Here is a 16234-nt window from a genome sequence, read left to right on the forward strand (position 1 = left end):
ATGTTGATGTGTTAAGACTTGTTACAAACTTCGCCATATATATAGGTTTTCTCAATCAATCCTAAATAGAGGACAGAAAAATCCATAAGTGATTTAGTTATCTTCGACTTCGTGAACTTCAGTTAGAGTTATTATTTAACACAATCTAGTCATTAATATAAGAACTAGATAACTAATTCAAAAATATTAAAAAATTAGTTAAGTTTATTATTATTTGTAACAAATGTATCTTGACTTTTCTAAACTATCTTATTTAATCATGTGTATTAGAATTATCTCTTAATAGGAACCCCTTACAATATATTTTGAAGAAAAGTTATAAATTTGATAAACAAAATGGATTGAGGTCTTATATTTATGATCATATCTAACTCCAACTAGTTCTTATATTAATAACCGTATATATAATGCATGTGTTAAGGACTGGATGGCATTATTCTGGTTAATATAATTTTTTTCTATGGTTAATATATCAATTAAAATATAGGACAGCATATTAATTCGTATTGCGTACACGTTTCCCCTTATGAAAATAATAATAATAATAAGTGGTAACGTGTAATGTTAGGATCCATTATCAATTTGCATTGCATCCATACGTGCGTGTTTGTTCCAATTAATTTTGTCTCTAAATACAAATAAATAAGATGGATTGGTTGTCATCAGATTTTAAAAATTTTAATTTAATAATGGTTGGGCCGCTGAAATGTAAATCAAACATTTAATTCTTATAGATGATTTCCAATGATTTGCGACAGTGCCTCACATATTTGAAACTATTTAAATCAATATTTGAAACTGAATTTTAATAAAAAAATTTTATGACCTAATTGTGCATCACTAAATTGAACTCTTGCGACCTAATCACGATTTTCCTAATAAACTATCAGCCTGTTTAGTACGGTGTTTTGAAAGGAAAAAAATAACTTATAGGTGTAATAATTTAATTTGTAAATTTTGGAGCTGTTTGCATAGCTTTTAATTAATTTGACTTATGAGTCAAAAGTTACATTGTTAAACACCATTGTACAAACATATAAAACTTACTTATGACTTATGCAAAAGTAGTTTTTTGAAATTAAAAGATATTTTTGCCCTAATATTTATGTTGTTCTTATACTTCTTTCTATATATTCTCTGTGCTTCCCAATTAGTTTTTAATTTTTTATTTTTAATATTCACTTAAATAAAAATCATTTTTAACAATTTTTATAGTATTTTTAATTTTTAATATTATTTTTTATTTTATATCTACATAAATTATGGAGAGTATATTATTCAATTAATTATATAATATTATTTGGTTCAAAATTCTCCACATTACAATGATTTCTAATTTAAATATATTTTATTCATTAAATATAATTTTTTCTATTATAATAATTTTAAATTATTATATTTTGTAAATTCATATTTTTTATTATTTTTCATTATTTAATAAAAGTCTTATCTTTTTTGATCATTTTACAAACTAAACTTACTAATTCAATCATAATCAAAATAACTTTTTTATTTTATAAACTAACTTTTATAAAAGTCAATCCAAACACAAATTACATTACACAATCTAAATTTTACTCAATTTTACTTTTCTAAAAATCAAATTGAAAAATAAGTTACTTGTTCTACCGTATATTCAAACATTATATCTCCAGTGAAAATAAGAAATTCTCGTCTTATATCAATTGAGTAAATCATATACTTATATATGAAATATAAAATCAAAAAAATTATAAAAATCGCAAATTATCATTATTGCAGTTTTTTAACTTTTCTACACGTTTAATTAGACTCATCAATGCAAGTTTCTGTTTATTTTAATTTTTTTACATATTTAAATAAATTTGAAATTAACAAAATTGTACAATCTTTTAAATAAATTTTGCATCATCATGATCTCTTTCTAGCATCACAAGGAAAAAATATATAACTGCAAATTGGAATCTAGGTCATTATATTATATGTATATATTTGACAAAAGAACCAAACTTTTGAATTCAACCATATGAAATAAAAATTTAGAAGAATTACTATACGGTCATAAGAAAATAAAATAATTATCAAAACATTCAAATGACAAGTAAGGATTTATTAATTTCTATTAATTATATTCCTTCCTTAATATTTCATAACAATTATCCTCGAAAGTTTCACAGTCGAAGCTTTTTTTTTAATGACATTTGACTTTGGATCGTTTTGACATTAAAGAACAAGTTAATCAAGGGCCGAATGCGCATCCAGGATGTCTCTCACTCATGAGAGATGATATTTCCCAGCAACCCACTATTTGAGTTTCTCTGAAATCCGCCTCACAAGTTGTCTTAACTTGCCCTTTGTATTCAAAAAAAAAAAAAAGGGGCGATCAACAAAGCGAGGCAAGTGTAAAATTAGACGATTTAGATATTATTTCATTTTTACGATATTTTTATAATTGTTAATACTATTTTAAAATAGTTTTAGAATTCATGTGCCCTAGGATTTCTCTCCAGCCTCTTTTCGACTTTCTGTCCTGTATGCAAATTTAAAATATGTATTACATCGACTTCCTTTAAAAACTGTTAATTAAACTAGAATATAATAAACCCCTTCTTTTATATATATGAAAGTTTAAAATTCAGAAATATCGATAAACCCCTTCAACAAAATCTATCCAAACTTTTCTAAATCAAATAAAAGACCTCTACTCCTCCATTTCTTTCAAATATGAGATCGGATAAGTAACAGGTCTAACGTTCCAAGATTATATGTAAAATTGAGCATGCAACCTCCAACTTATTAAAAAAAAAAATTCTCATCTTAATTACTATACTACAAACTATTATTTTTTGAAAAAAAATTAAAATGATAATATATTAAAAATGAAAGAGTTGCAAATCAAACTTAATAAAAAAGACGAGAATTAGAGAGTTCAAACATAAAAAGAACAATTTAATGCACAAGGCATCTCGTGCTCATGTAGATCAGAGTCTGAGAAAAGGCCGGATCTCGTAATAAGATCTAATGTTTCAATTATCAAAATGGGAGAGATTATATAAGAACAAAGATCACTTGAATGATACAACTCTCAGACATTTAAGAACGTAGAATACAAACTAATTGGCCTATTAGTTAAGCAGCAAAGCGAGATGAGTAGTAAATCATCATATTGCGGGGTTGTCAAAAACAACGTGGTAGTTCCATGAACGGCAAAATTGTGGCTGCCTATGAGAGCTGATTCTCTATTTCTCACAAGAGCAGCAGTGGCGTGTGGGCATGTGATGGCATGCTCTCCTCTCTTGGATTATGCGAACCGCCGAACGGCGCAGATTGAATTGGGCATGGCCCCATCATGAGGTGGGGAATCCTAATGCGCTTAATAGGAAAATTATAGATAATTCCCAATTAAAAAAATTAATTACTACTAGTACAAGTAAATTTCTTAAATCGGACTTATTATTAGTAGGCCTTGTAGAGAATTTGTGTAAAAAAATTAGATAAGTTATAATTTTTTAAGTTTGACTCGGAAATGTTGTTGCATAATATGGGGGAAAAAATTAATTGCACAAATTGTTTCAGGGATCTATTAGCAATTAATTTGCTCATTTGGGATGTGTGTCTCTGTGTGTAATATTTTCTTTTTAGGATGAGAAACCTTTTGATTTCTTAAAGCTTGCATGAATTATCGATTTAATCCTGAAGTACTAGTATAATTTTTATCGATCAAGGTCCTGAGTTTCATAACCACATACAATTAGTCCTTGTGAAAAAGAAGTATGACTCCAGTGATAATAAATGAAAATATAAAATTGCGCGTGAAACTGTATAAGCGTCATTAATAAAAATTAAATTTTAAGAGCCAAAATTAATAGGTTAACTTAAAAAAGCCAAAAGTTTCATTATCCCATTCTCTTAATTGATGTGATTGATACATGAATGTGAGAAGCGTGGTCACTGTACAGGATTCACAGGATCGGCGGTCATCATTTTCAATTTTGGAGTGCGTCCGCGTGGTCCACTTCCTGTTTATTTATATTATTAATCATAATTATTAATTACCATCTTCAACGTTTTGAATTCAGACGGCATTTATACAGTTTCACATTAAATAATACTCCCTCCTCAATTTATTTAATTTTGCTTGGAGTAATTTCATAATACAAGATATTTTGAAAAAACAACAATTCTTTAATGATACTATTTCAAAATCCTTTCATCAATTAACTGTGAATTAATTAGGATTTAGTGTTAAAGAAAGAGTAATTTTAATAGTTTATACTTCTATTTTACAATATAAGAATCTAACTAGAAGAATAGTTTAAGAAACATTAAATGAGAGCATACGCGTGTAAATTAATAAACTCATGATGCAAAGAAGACGCTGGATAGTCAGAGACGAATGGACGATTCAATTAATCATAATGAAGGATTTTCTCACTTTTTTTTTTTTGCTTGTATATAGAGAAGACCGAACAGAGGAAATCATGACTAGCGAATGTGATATATATAGGCCCTACAAAATTTGTCCCATATATATGCTTCGGATATATACGTGTGTATAACTTAAATGAACGCGACTCCATTGAATGTATCTGCTTATATATGTACACACACGCATACAACCCTCAGTCTTTAATATAAGAGCTAGTTTCACATTCAATTGGATTCTAAATATAACAACGCAATTCACTTTGTCTATCGTATTTATACTTTTTTTTAAAGTAATCATTGTAATAGTTGTACATGTTAAATGTTTCATCAAAATGTAGCTTTAGCTAATATATATAGCTAGGGTAATCTAAAACAAATCAATACCTAATTATTATAAATAACTAATTTAATAAATTTTCTTAATCTACCTAAATTTATCAACTTGCTCTTATAGTAGTATTTTATAGACACGTACATCTGGCGGTGTTTAGTGATAAATTTTGGGACAATTAAAATTAAATCCTAAAGAAGATAAATAATTATTAAAAAGTTTTAGTAACAACCTAAGCATGATGACAAGTTCTAGAATGAAGAATAACAACATTTGAGAATTGTTGTGATTTTTTTTTCCCTTCTTGGGACCTCATTGTAATCTCCCATATATTTTTCTTTCATTAAGCTGAATAGTTTTGGTATTTAAATTATATTATTGAAATGATTTAATTGACAAATTTTTTTGCCTAAAAACATTGCATTCTGGCACTTTAATAGGAACAATTATTGTACAATTAAATGACAACAAATCATGATATATTATTGATCACATTCAAGGGACATACTTATATGGGACTGCACAATGTAATATACCATCAAATCAAACAACCCTATGTATATATATCGTTGATACTGGAAAGTAAATCTTGTTAAAAATTACTGCTAATTAAGAAAAAAAATTAAATATTACAACGCAGCTTGGAAACAATAACTAAATATCAAGAACAAAAATACACTAAGTTAGCGTAATTCAAAGAGTTGTTTGAGATTGTAAGGGTGAGTGAAATCATTATTTCCAGCCCACATGAGGTTGGCGAAATGTTGAGCTGCAGCTTCTGAAGGATGAATGGAATCAAAATAAACATAATCATTCACATTCTCACATAACTCATATTCTTCAATTCCTCTTTTGCCCCCACAGCTATAATCTCCTCTGTATGTGCCTCCTCCGCAGCAAGCCACCTCTCCTTCTTTGAAACCTGTTCTCAATACCAATCACAAATATCGTTACCACCACAGAATTAAAAATGTCCATTCGAAAGATTAAGAGTAGTCTTGTAATGTCCCCTCTAATAATAGCCACATGAATAATATTTTATTTTGTCAAGTAATTATTAAGTGCATGTAATGATGTTTTAGGGCATACCATATCTGGAAGGGTACTTCATTACTTCAACAAGGGCACCGTAGAAGTCAGTGAGAGAGTATTTGAATCCCTCAAGCTGTTTCTCCAGTTTCTGAAGCATTGTGGGGAGAACTTTTCTGTGTAATCTTGCAATTCCTGAAGCTTCTTCTTCTTGGCAGGCATCTAAGCTGCTTCCGTTTTTCATCATCCTGAATATTGGGAAACAATTCATAGGACCCACATTAAGCAATCCGAATTTCCTTCCACCTTCTTTGTAAATTTCCTGCAAATTATAATACATGATGAGGCTCATCATGACTGCTACATATACGAAAAACAATTCACATACCTAAGTATATACTACCTCCGGTTTTTAATATACATATTCAATCCAGTCCTAAATATGAAATCTCAATCCATTTTGCCTTTTACATATTTATCCATTTTGTATCTAAGTAGTCCTTATGGGATTATCCATTTTAGGAAGTTTCCATTAAAGGTAGTTCTAGTGCACATAATTAATAAAAATATTTTGAGAAAAACAATATCTATTTATTATAAATAATTAATTTACCTCATTTTTTTAATATTTGTAAATTAGTTATCTAACTCTTGTATTAAGTAGGGGAGGTAGTATATAGCACTTGAAAAGGCGACAATAAGTTGGATTAAGCATTTGCATACATGTATGGCGCTTGATATGTTGCCGATCACGACATCCACAAATTGTGCTTGAGGATAAGGAAGAACGACAGTGCTGGAGGTCGTCAAGAAGGGGGCAGAATAGTCATTTCCTCCTATGCTAAAAATATAAACGGCGTTGGATAACAATGCCTTGGCTTCTGCATCTCCCAGTTTCTGCTCCAACAGCTTGCCAACTTGTTTGAAGTGACTCACTTGTGTTTTCAGGTCTATCGCCTAAAAAGTAATAAAACCAGTGAGAAAATAATGTTCATATAGTACAATTTTTGTTAACCTTAAACTCTCAATGATATAGAGCTTTCCATATATATGATCATATTGGACAAAAGAAACTTACTGTTCCTTGGCGAGTTTCAACAAGAGCTCCGGCTCCGGCAGATGCAAAATTCGCCCCATAAATATAATCGTCACCATCGTTTGATGCCGTACGCAGATATGGCGGCAACAGGGGCAAGTTGGCATATTTAGCAATGAAATCTGGGAGGACGAGGCCATCGGAAAATCTTCCGGTGGCATATTTGAAGAAAGTAGTGTGGCCATAAGGAGCACAGTTGGCCTGAAGAAAAGGTATAGTTTTGATGAAGTTGTTGTTTCCGACCTCAAACAGTGAGTCTCCAAATACGAACAAGGCTGCTGGTTGGTTCTCCGGCAGGCAGATTTTGTTTCCAATAACAATATTGATCATCACACACAAAATCATCAGCTTCCTAGTTAAACTTGCCATAGCCGTAGCCATGCTAATTCCCCGATTCACTTATTTTCTAATGTTGCTAGCTTTGTCACACAGATTTCTGGCTCCCATAAAACTCTCTCCCTCTGTGTGTGTGTGTGTTTTTTTTTTTGGGGGGGGGGGGGAGTAATAGGCCTTTGTAGTTTGTAAGCAAAAGGAAAGGCCGGCATGTTGTCGTTTTGCCTATAGAGAATGAAAAATCTGAGTCAGATGGCAGAATGAGTGAGTGGTCAACTGTCGTATTGCGGTTCAGACGCGGACCCTCGCCGATTATGTGATGTTGGAATGTAAACGACACAGTACTTTGGACTACTGAACACATCAATAACGACAAGAATCACGTGGCCGCCAACTCTGATATCGTCGCCACCCGTGATGATTATGGATACAAAACCAAAACCAGCATGTGTTGATGCCCACATAACCACATATATACTTGCGAGTGTTAAATTTCAAAAAAAAAAAAGTAAAAAAATAAAACTGAACTTTTTTGTCTATAAGATATCAAAATTTTACTCATTTTATGTGAAATTTAATGATATAAAGACAAAAAAAAATTTGGAAAGAGCCCCGAAAAACGACCACTTGTGACCATCTTCTTTTGACTTAATAATATGAAAGCTCGAGGTTGTGAATTTGATCCACTTGTTAGAGTGCTAATACCGACTCATCTAATTCAAAAGGAAAAAGAAAAGCACCATGTGGGGTGGGAGAAAAAGCAAATTCATCAAGGTGGGCGGTGTGGCATGGTCTTCTCTGTAAGATGATAGATGTGGACGGTGCAGATTGAAGGAACAGGACCCTGTCCTGGCTTGGTGAGATATTTAAATGCATCACGCAGATAAAGGAGGTTTGGTGATAAGTTTCGTGGTGATTCTAGTTTGTACAGCGACCACAGTGCATATATGATATTCAATTATTGAGATTGATTAAGGTCGGCACTTGTATAGGTTGACCTTTGAGCTACAATTAAATGAAAAGTATTTAAACAGTTATTCTTCTAATTTTATTTATAAATCACTTCCAACATGTTTCATACAAATTAAAAATTTGTTTCTCGGCCCTTCAAATAAGACTAGAGGAATATGGGAGAAACGCACTGCCTGCAACATACGAGACGAACCTGAATGCTAATTAACCGCACATCTTTAATTACTGAAGCACATTCAAAGTGTTGTTACTTATTTAATATATGAATGTAACATACTAATTAACATATAAAGGATGGATCAACGTCCTTCTGCTGCATATATGTATGTGAAAGGATTTTTAATATTCAAAGAGTTGTTTGAGATTGTAAGGGTGGGTGAAATTTCCAGTTCCAGCCCACATGAGATTGGCAAAATGTTGAGCAGAAGCTTCTGTAGGATGAACAGAATCAAAATAAACATAATCATTCACATTCTCACATAACTCATATTCTTCAATCCCTCTTTTCCCTCCACAGCTATAATCTCCTCTGTAAGGTCCTCCTCCACAGCAAGCGACCTCCCATTCTTGGAAACCTTCCCAACAACAATAAATTAAATCAGTAATAATAATCCTTTAATGGAATTACTTACGTACAATTGTCTTCATTTCAGTTAAAACAAAAAAAAAATCTCAATTATACTCCCTCACTCCGGTCCCGGCCCAGGTCGGATTTGATCATAAAACTAATTTACCTAACTTATAGACTAATATACAAGTTAATGTTATGTGGGGGTATTTTAAAGAGATCATGTCATATTTGTTATGATTAACTAATTTATTCAAAATTTTTAATTTACTTAAATTAGTTAAGTAACATACCATAATTTGAAGGGTATTTCATTAGTTGAAGGAGGGCATTGTAGAAGTCAAAGACGGTGTATTTGAGCTCAGTGAGTTGTTCCTGCAGTTTCTGAAGCTTCTGTGGAAGAACATGATTGTGAAGTCTTGCGAGTGAAGCAGCTTCTTCTTCCTGACAACTACTTATACTGCTTCCGTTTCTCCTCAGCAATGGAAAACAACTGAATGGAGCCGCATTCATTAACGCGAATTTTCTCCCACCTTCCTCGTATATTTTCTGCACTTTCATCATCAGAATTATCATCCAACCAGAAATTATTATCAAAACGACGACAAGTTAACACACACACACACACACACACAAGCATGCATGCGTACTTGGATGGCGCTTGTTATGTTTCCGGTGACAACATCGACCATCTCTTGGGGAGGCTATGGGAGGACGACGGTGGAATTCGTGGGGGAGACAGGAGTAACATAGTCATTGCCGACCAAGCTGAATATGAAGACAGCTCTAGAAATCAGTGACTTGGCTTTTCCTTCGCCCAGTTTGTTCTTCAATTGCTGGCTCACTTTTATGAAATTACTTGCTTGAGTTCCCAAGTCTATCACCTAATAAACAACAATAATTAACACGATTTCAATTCCACGTACAAAATTGCACGCTAATCCCCCAGTATTATAATATAATTAGACTTCTGGCTTGAACGAAGAATATCACAGGGGGGAAAAAACCCTGTGTGTTATTCAATATTCATCTTGAGATCGATGCAGTACGTAAGGCTCACTCAAATTAACTTAATTAAGAAAAACAAACACAAAAATTGATACCAAAGCAAGCCATATATTTATTCTAATCCTAAATTTAGGGCATTTTATTTAACTATAATAAAACCAATGAATGTTGAAACTCACTGAAAATGTCCAGACATTAAAGGAAATTTCCAACTTCACCCCCACATTAAATTTCTGTGGCCCTTGGTAAACGAAGGAGTATAAAATGGGAAAAACTTCATAATCTAACATTTGATGATTATTTATAAAATGGCCCAACAAATTCTTTTGGAAGACACCTAACAAAATGGACCAACAAATTCTTTACACTTAACCAATATTAACAAATTCCCTTATTAATGTTAGGAAATTAAAGTGGCTTATAAGGATTTATAAGCCATATAATGAGATATAGACCAGCTGACAAAATAACACCACATGGAACGTTCAAACATAATTTCAAATGTTAATTAAACACGCATGTACATAATATCAATACTGTTAGCAATATTACCTCTGATTCTAAATATAAATCATAATTACCGTACCTAACATACATGTTAAGAAAGTCTAAATTTATTTCTCATCATGAATTGAATATTGTTTTTCAAACTTGCATAGAGTACCATGTACCTCACCAATGTAATTCCATCCAATACGAGTAATCAAAGACATTTGTGGAAAATATGTATTTTATGATATAGAGGTAACTTCAATTTTGAGCCCCTAATACTCTTTTTCTTAAAAAAAAATGGTGACTAATATTTGAAACTGGAGATTATATATATATATATATATATATATATATATATCAATCAGCGGTATTATATTAACATACTGTTCCTTGACGTGTTTCGGCTAGGGCTCCAGCTCCTGATGATGCAAAATTTACTCCATAAATGTAGCGATCATCGTAAATTCCAGGATACAGATAAGGTGGCAATAATGGCAACTTGGCAAATTCAGCTACATGAAACGAAACATAAACTAATTCAGCTAGCTTCCAATAAAATAATGAAACAAAATCATCAAGCTTCAAAAATTCATGTACTAAGACAAAGTTAAGAACATTAACTATCATTCCTTCCCTAAGATTTGGGAAGATAATTAACTTTATCCTGCAATAAATAGAACCTAAAACCGGATAGAATATTATATAGTACACTATACCAATGAAATCTGGGATTATGCGTCCATCGGAGAATCTTCCGGTGGGAAACTTGAAGAAGGTTTGGCCATATGGTTGGTAGTTAGATAGAAGATGAACGATGGTGTTGATGTAGTTGTTGTTTCCAGAATCAAAGATAGAGTCTCCAAATACGAACACAGCTGAATTACTTGGCAGCAAGCATATGGTACTGACATTAGCAATACTCTGGCCACTAGTGATTTTAAGGAAAACGATCGCAGAGAAACACAATATTAATAATGCTCTCGAACTTGCCATAGCTAGTTTCGGAACTACTAATAAACTTCCATCATTATAAATATGGAGGAACCCTATTTATAAGCATTCATTGTTAATAAACAGAATTTATCAGTGTCAATTATTGAGGCTGCCGGCCGGCCGTTCCTTGCTGGTTACTATTACAGGGCGCCAACACCGCCGCGTATTGGTTCTGTGAAATTGGGTTAATGTTTAACTTCCGAACACAGCGACAGGTTTAACTTCCTTATGGTTAGGTTTTAAAAATTGCTTAAATGGCGCTATGATGAGATTTGAATATATAGTCCTCTGGTCCTAAATATAAGTACAGCGCTTAGTTGGTTCTTCTGGCAGTGTCAGAGACGTTCATGTGTGCCAAGTTACTCTTCCAATTCTAAATATAAGATTAAGGCCCCTTTCGTAGTGTAATTTACACTACGAAAAAGGTCTTATATTTAAAACCGGAAGAGTATTTTGTATAAAATTTTGGATTATACGTAAGTACGGAATCAAAGGGAATTGAATATTAACCAATTAAATTAATAGAATGGTCGGTTGGTTTTTGAGGAACTCAAACGCAATAGTTTGACCAAATTAATAGAATATTAAATTCGATTAGATAAATAGATCCGTTATGTGTCATCTTTCAGTTTTAGCTGACATTCCTTTCTATGTTAAACATATTTACATTAGTTTAAGGTTTTGACACAATCAATACGAAACTGTGTAAAAAACAATCATAAGTATCGTAACGATATATTTTGAAACAACTAGGTTTTTCTTCTTTTTATAAGCTAAATGTTTAGGTGAGGTAGATCACAAAGCTTGCAAAATTACAGCATGCTTCCAGACTTAAAAAATATTTACAGAGTACTAATAGATCGTCCATTAACAAAGCACTCACATTAATAATTGGATTTAAACTATGGCCTTATATGTTATGAAGAGTAACTCCTTACCAACCATATCAACCTTTAACTGGGCTTTATTTACTTACTTGGACTGCATGAGTCAAATTGCCAGACACCATGGAGACAAACTTCTCTCAATTATAAGAATGAAAAGGGGTCTTGAGTTTTCTAACACACGGACCGACTACTCACTGAATCTTATGTTAAATAAGCATATGGCATCGGATACCAAGTTTTTTCGTTTTCAGAATCTCCATGTTTCTTCCTCAGTGATTTGTTGACCTTTTCCAAGTTTTCTAATTGAGTATTTAGATCTAGGACCAGAAAATCAAACATCAAGTTACTATGATTAATTAGCCTCGTCATCAGTTAGAAATGCAAGATCCAACGAAAGTCTTAGACCGACAGAGACACGGGATCAGACAGAGTTATAGTCCATGATCTCTCAGAATCAGAAACATATTATATGCGTTTTCAATGGGATGAGCAGAGACAACATGCGTATCCTATATGAATTTCAGCAAGAGCGCCCGATCTTCCTGATGCGAAATTCACCCCAGCACTAGGGTACCTAAAGTTCTGGCATAAGGAAGAGTATTGATGCAGTTATTTCCAAATACGAATAAAGCTGCATGCTTTCTTGGCACCCAAGTTTCTCAGAAGCAGAGCATCCCCTTCTCACAAATACCAACCCTGCTTCTATCTTTCCTCACCTTCATTGATCTATCAACCTCTGTATGAAACTCCCTTTGAAAATGTTCTCTCTCTCTCTCTCTCACCACACTGGCTTTAGGACGCTTAGGCTGATAGTATGAATACATGCATATGTAACGAACAACCAGATAGCTAGTGGCAGGGCATTTAGTAAATGATACTTCCTTCACGTCTGGCAACATTTTTGTTTTGTGTGTTTAGAGTTCAGACTAGTTTTATTATAGCAGCTGCAGAAAAGACTAGAACGCAACGGTAACAATAGTTTCCATGTTAATACATGACATTTCTATAAGGAAGATAAGTAAAAGTAGATCATGATGTCTGCTTAAAATATTCACTATGAAACATCAGATTTGGAAAGCAAAAAGATAATAATCTCAGACTCTAGACTAATATTCATGTATATTCAGTGTCAGTGTACTTGAATTTTAGGCTTTAAAAAGTGATTTCAGATTGTAAGGTGCAGCAACATGGGGATGTCCAATCCACATTTGCTGTGCAAAAAATTGATTGGCCCTATCAGTGGGATGAACAGAGTCAAAGAACACGTATTCACTTGAATTTCTACACAGCTCGTAACTTGTCCTTCCCAGAATACCTCCACAGGCTAACATTCCCCTATAAGGACCACTACCACAGCATGCCACACCACCTTCCTTGAAACCTGTTCAAAGTATAAACACAATAGTTAGAACAAACTAAACCTTCAATTCAGATTAAATAAAATAATTCACGAGAATCATGCATTTACTTACCATATTGAATGGGGTTATTAATTAGGTCAGTAAGTGAATCATAGAAATTAGCAAGTGAATATTTGAATCCTTTAAGCTGTTTCTGTAGCTTCCGCAGAATCCAAGAAAGTGCTTTGTTATGAAGTTTTGCCAGTACAGAAGCTTCATTTTCATGGCAGCAACATGTCCCATCCGCAAGCATCTTCATCTGTGGAACACATCCTATAGGGCCCAAGCCAAGAAACCCATATTTCCTCCCTCCTTCATTGTGAATTTCCTTCATATTAAAAGATATGATTTCAGATAATAAAAACAATTGTGAACGTGAATTGATACTGTAGTGCTAGTCACATACTTCAATAACAGTTGTCAGATTGCCCATCACCAAGTCAACATATTGGTCTCGAGAGTATGATGAAAAGGCACTGGAATTCACAACCACACGTTCTACATAATCATTGCTTCCAATGCTGATCAAGTAAACAGCTTTGGATATCAAGCCTTTGGCTTTTTCTTCTCCTATTCTCTTCCTCAATAGCTTGGTGAAGTTCTTGAAATACTCAAGCTGAGTTTTAAGGTCTATCACCTGGGAAAATATCAAATTGGGTACATCAATCTCCCAAATATTTCAAGATAAGAAAGAAAAAAACAGCATCCAATATTCAGTATAAAGACATGTTTAGATGATAAAATATGTGAGAAATACCTGTCCTTGACCAGTTTCACAGAGAGCTCCAGATCCACCAGAAGCAAAATTGGCCCCATCAAGCCATTGTCGATAAGCAGGGTGCAAATAAGGAAGAGCCAGTGGCAGATTCGCATACTCAGCTGCGGAAAATTTTTGTTTTTAAAAAGAAGGGTATGATCTAGAACTCAAATTCAGACAACCCATAGCGAGGGGAAAAAAAAAAGAAAAGAAAGTTACCAACAAAATCAACAATGGTTCGTCCATCAGTATATCTGCCACTGGGGTAGTTGAAGAAGGTTTGGCCGTAGGGAAATCGGTTGGCCTGAAAGGGAATTTTGGAGGTGAGGTAATTATTGTTTCCGACGTCGAAGAGGGAATCCCCGAAAACGAACAATGCGGCGTCGTTTGTTGGTCGGCATGATTTAGCACAGCAGCGAACTGGGATGATACAGAGAAGTGAAAAGAGACGGATAATTAAACCAGAAGTGGCCATCTATTCCAAAGTTTTAGAATTGAGCAGAAATGGTTAGTGTTATGTGAAGGCACTAAAACAGAGGAGAGTGTGACTGTGGAGTGGTGAAATGTGATAGTGAACCAAGAATCCAACGCGGCCCCTCCGGCATTGTTTGTTCATTTTAGGCCCCGCAGGAAGTTTCTTGATGAAAGCGGAATAGAAAAAGTGTATTTATCATACAGGGAGCCTTGTATGAGTTTCATTTAATCTACGTATTTATAATGTCAAATTACTAAAACAACCCTTATAAGTTGGAAAATCTATGATCAAGGTCATTATTGTCAGAAACACAGGCTCATTTGGCACAAAGAATTAATCATGCTGGAAGGGAAGGAAACGAAATGAAATGAGAAAATTCCAAGCACTGACACGTTTGATATGCATTTGAATGAAGAAATTTATATTTGATAGGAAGAAAATGATAATATAATGGAAAAAGGAAAGAGCGACTCACTTTAATATCCTTATTTGAAAATAATAATAAAATATTTGATTTCTTGTTATTATTAATAAAAAAATGTCAGAATAATTATTTATGATTATACTCATGTTAATTCTCCTAATCCGGTTCATTTAATTTTCTAATTAAAATCTTAGTTGAATATCATTTATTATTATAATTTAATTATCATTATTATAATACTATCGCTGGTCTTTAATATAAGAACTAGTTAGCTAATTTGAATAGATTAAGAAAACTAGTTAAATTAATTATTTGTAATAATTAGATATTGTTCTTCTTAAAATATCATTAATAATTAAGTGTATTAACTAAAATTATTATTATTACAAGGGCCATGTTAAGAAAAATAGATAAATATGAAAAACAAAATGAATTAAAATCTTATATTTACAAGTAAAATAAATATTGAACTAGGGAGAAGAAAAAAAGAATAGCAAAATTGTCATTTCAAATGTGGGTCCCACCACGGTCCAGGAATTTGGCTCCCCCGTGTTCCAGACTTCCAGCGTAGAGATGGGAATTGGTGGGCCCAGGAAAACGTCTTTCCACATGAAAGATGCTACCAAACGTCTTTGCTGCTGGAAAACGAGTTATTCTCCATTTCCGGTTGCTTCGCTATACTATTTTCTCTGTACCAAACAGGCACAAAGATGGAAAATTGCAACACGACGCAAACCAAGGAATCTGCGAGCTAGATCGTTGAATAGCCACCACCTGAGGAGTTCGATTAGAGATTTGTAAGCTACAGCGATCCTCTGCCGTCGCTAACGCCGTCAAAAGCTTTGAAAAAGCTTTGGAAACACAAGTGCTTTTGTCGTTGTCGTTTGTTCGCTGGTGAGATGTCATCCGAGGTCGCTGAAATTCCTTGCCGGTCTTCCCTGTCGTCGCCTGATCGTCACCGTCACTGGAAGAGTTAGAGGGAAGAAGGGATAAAATGGGGGGGGGGGTAGAGAGCTGAGGAGGGCAACGACGTGAATTCCATGAAATAAAATTCAGGCCTTT

At 33.4% G+C, this 16234-nt stretch overlaps 2 protein-coding genes and 1 pseudogene across 2 annotated transcripts; all 3 read right to left on the reverse strand.

Moving 5' to 3' along the window:
- Positions 1-5271: 5271 nt before the first annotated feature.
- LOC114752631 (GDSL esterase/lipase 5-like) lies at positions 5272-9371 on the reverse strand. The gene is made up of 5 exons (XM_028941374.1): positions 9357-9371; positions 6846-7314; positions 6491-6724; positions 5828-6089; positions 5272-5660 (listed from the first exon to the last, which is right to left on the reverse strand). The coding sequence occupies exons 2-5, from the start codon at positions 7242-7244 to the stop codon at positions 5422-5424; spliced, it is 1134 nt and encodes a 377-aa protein (XP_028797207.1). The 5' UTR covers positions 7245-7314; positions 9357-9371; the 3' UTR covers positions 5272-5421.
- Positions 8508-11229, reverse strand: LOC114752625 (GDSL esterase/lipase 1-like; annotated as a pseudogene).
- A 2032-nt stretch (positions 11230-13261) lies between these two features.
- LOC114752626 (GDSL esterase/lipase 4-like) lies at positions 13262-14760 on the reverse strand. The gene is made up of 5 exons (XM_028941370.1): positions 14493-14760; positions 14274-14395; positions 13923-14153; positions 13589-13844; positions 13262-13497 (listed from the first exon to the last, which is right to left on the reverse strand). The coding sequence occupies exons 1-5, from the start codon at positions 14746-14748 to the stop codon at positions 13262-13264; spliced, it is 1101 nt and encodes a 366-aa protein (XP_028797203.1). The 5' UTR covers positions 14749-14760.
- Between the last annotated feature and the right edge of the window lie 1474 nt (positions 14761-16234).

This window comes from Neltuma alba, unplaced genomic scaffold, assembly GCF_004799145.2.
Source record: "Neltuma alba isolate B1F8T4 unplaced genomic scaffold, ASM479914v2 tig00007454_pilon, whole genome shotgun sequence".
In the NCBI taxonomy this organism is placed as follows: Eukaryota; Viridiplantae; Streptophyta; class Magnoliopsida; order Fabales; family Fabaceae; genus Neltuma; species Neltuma alba.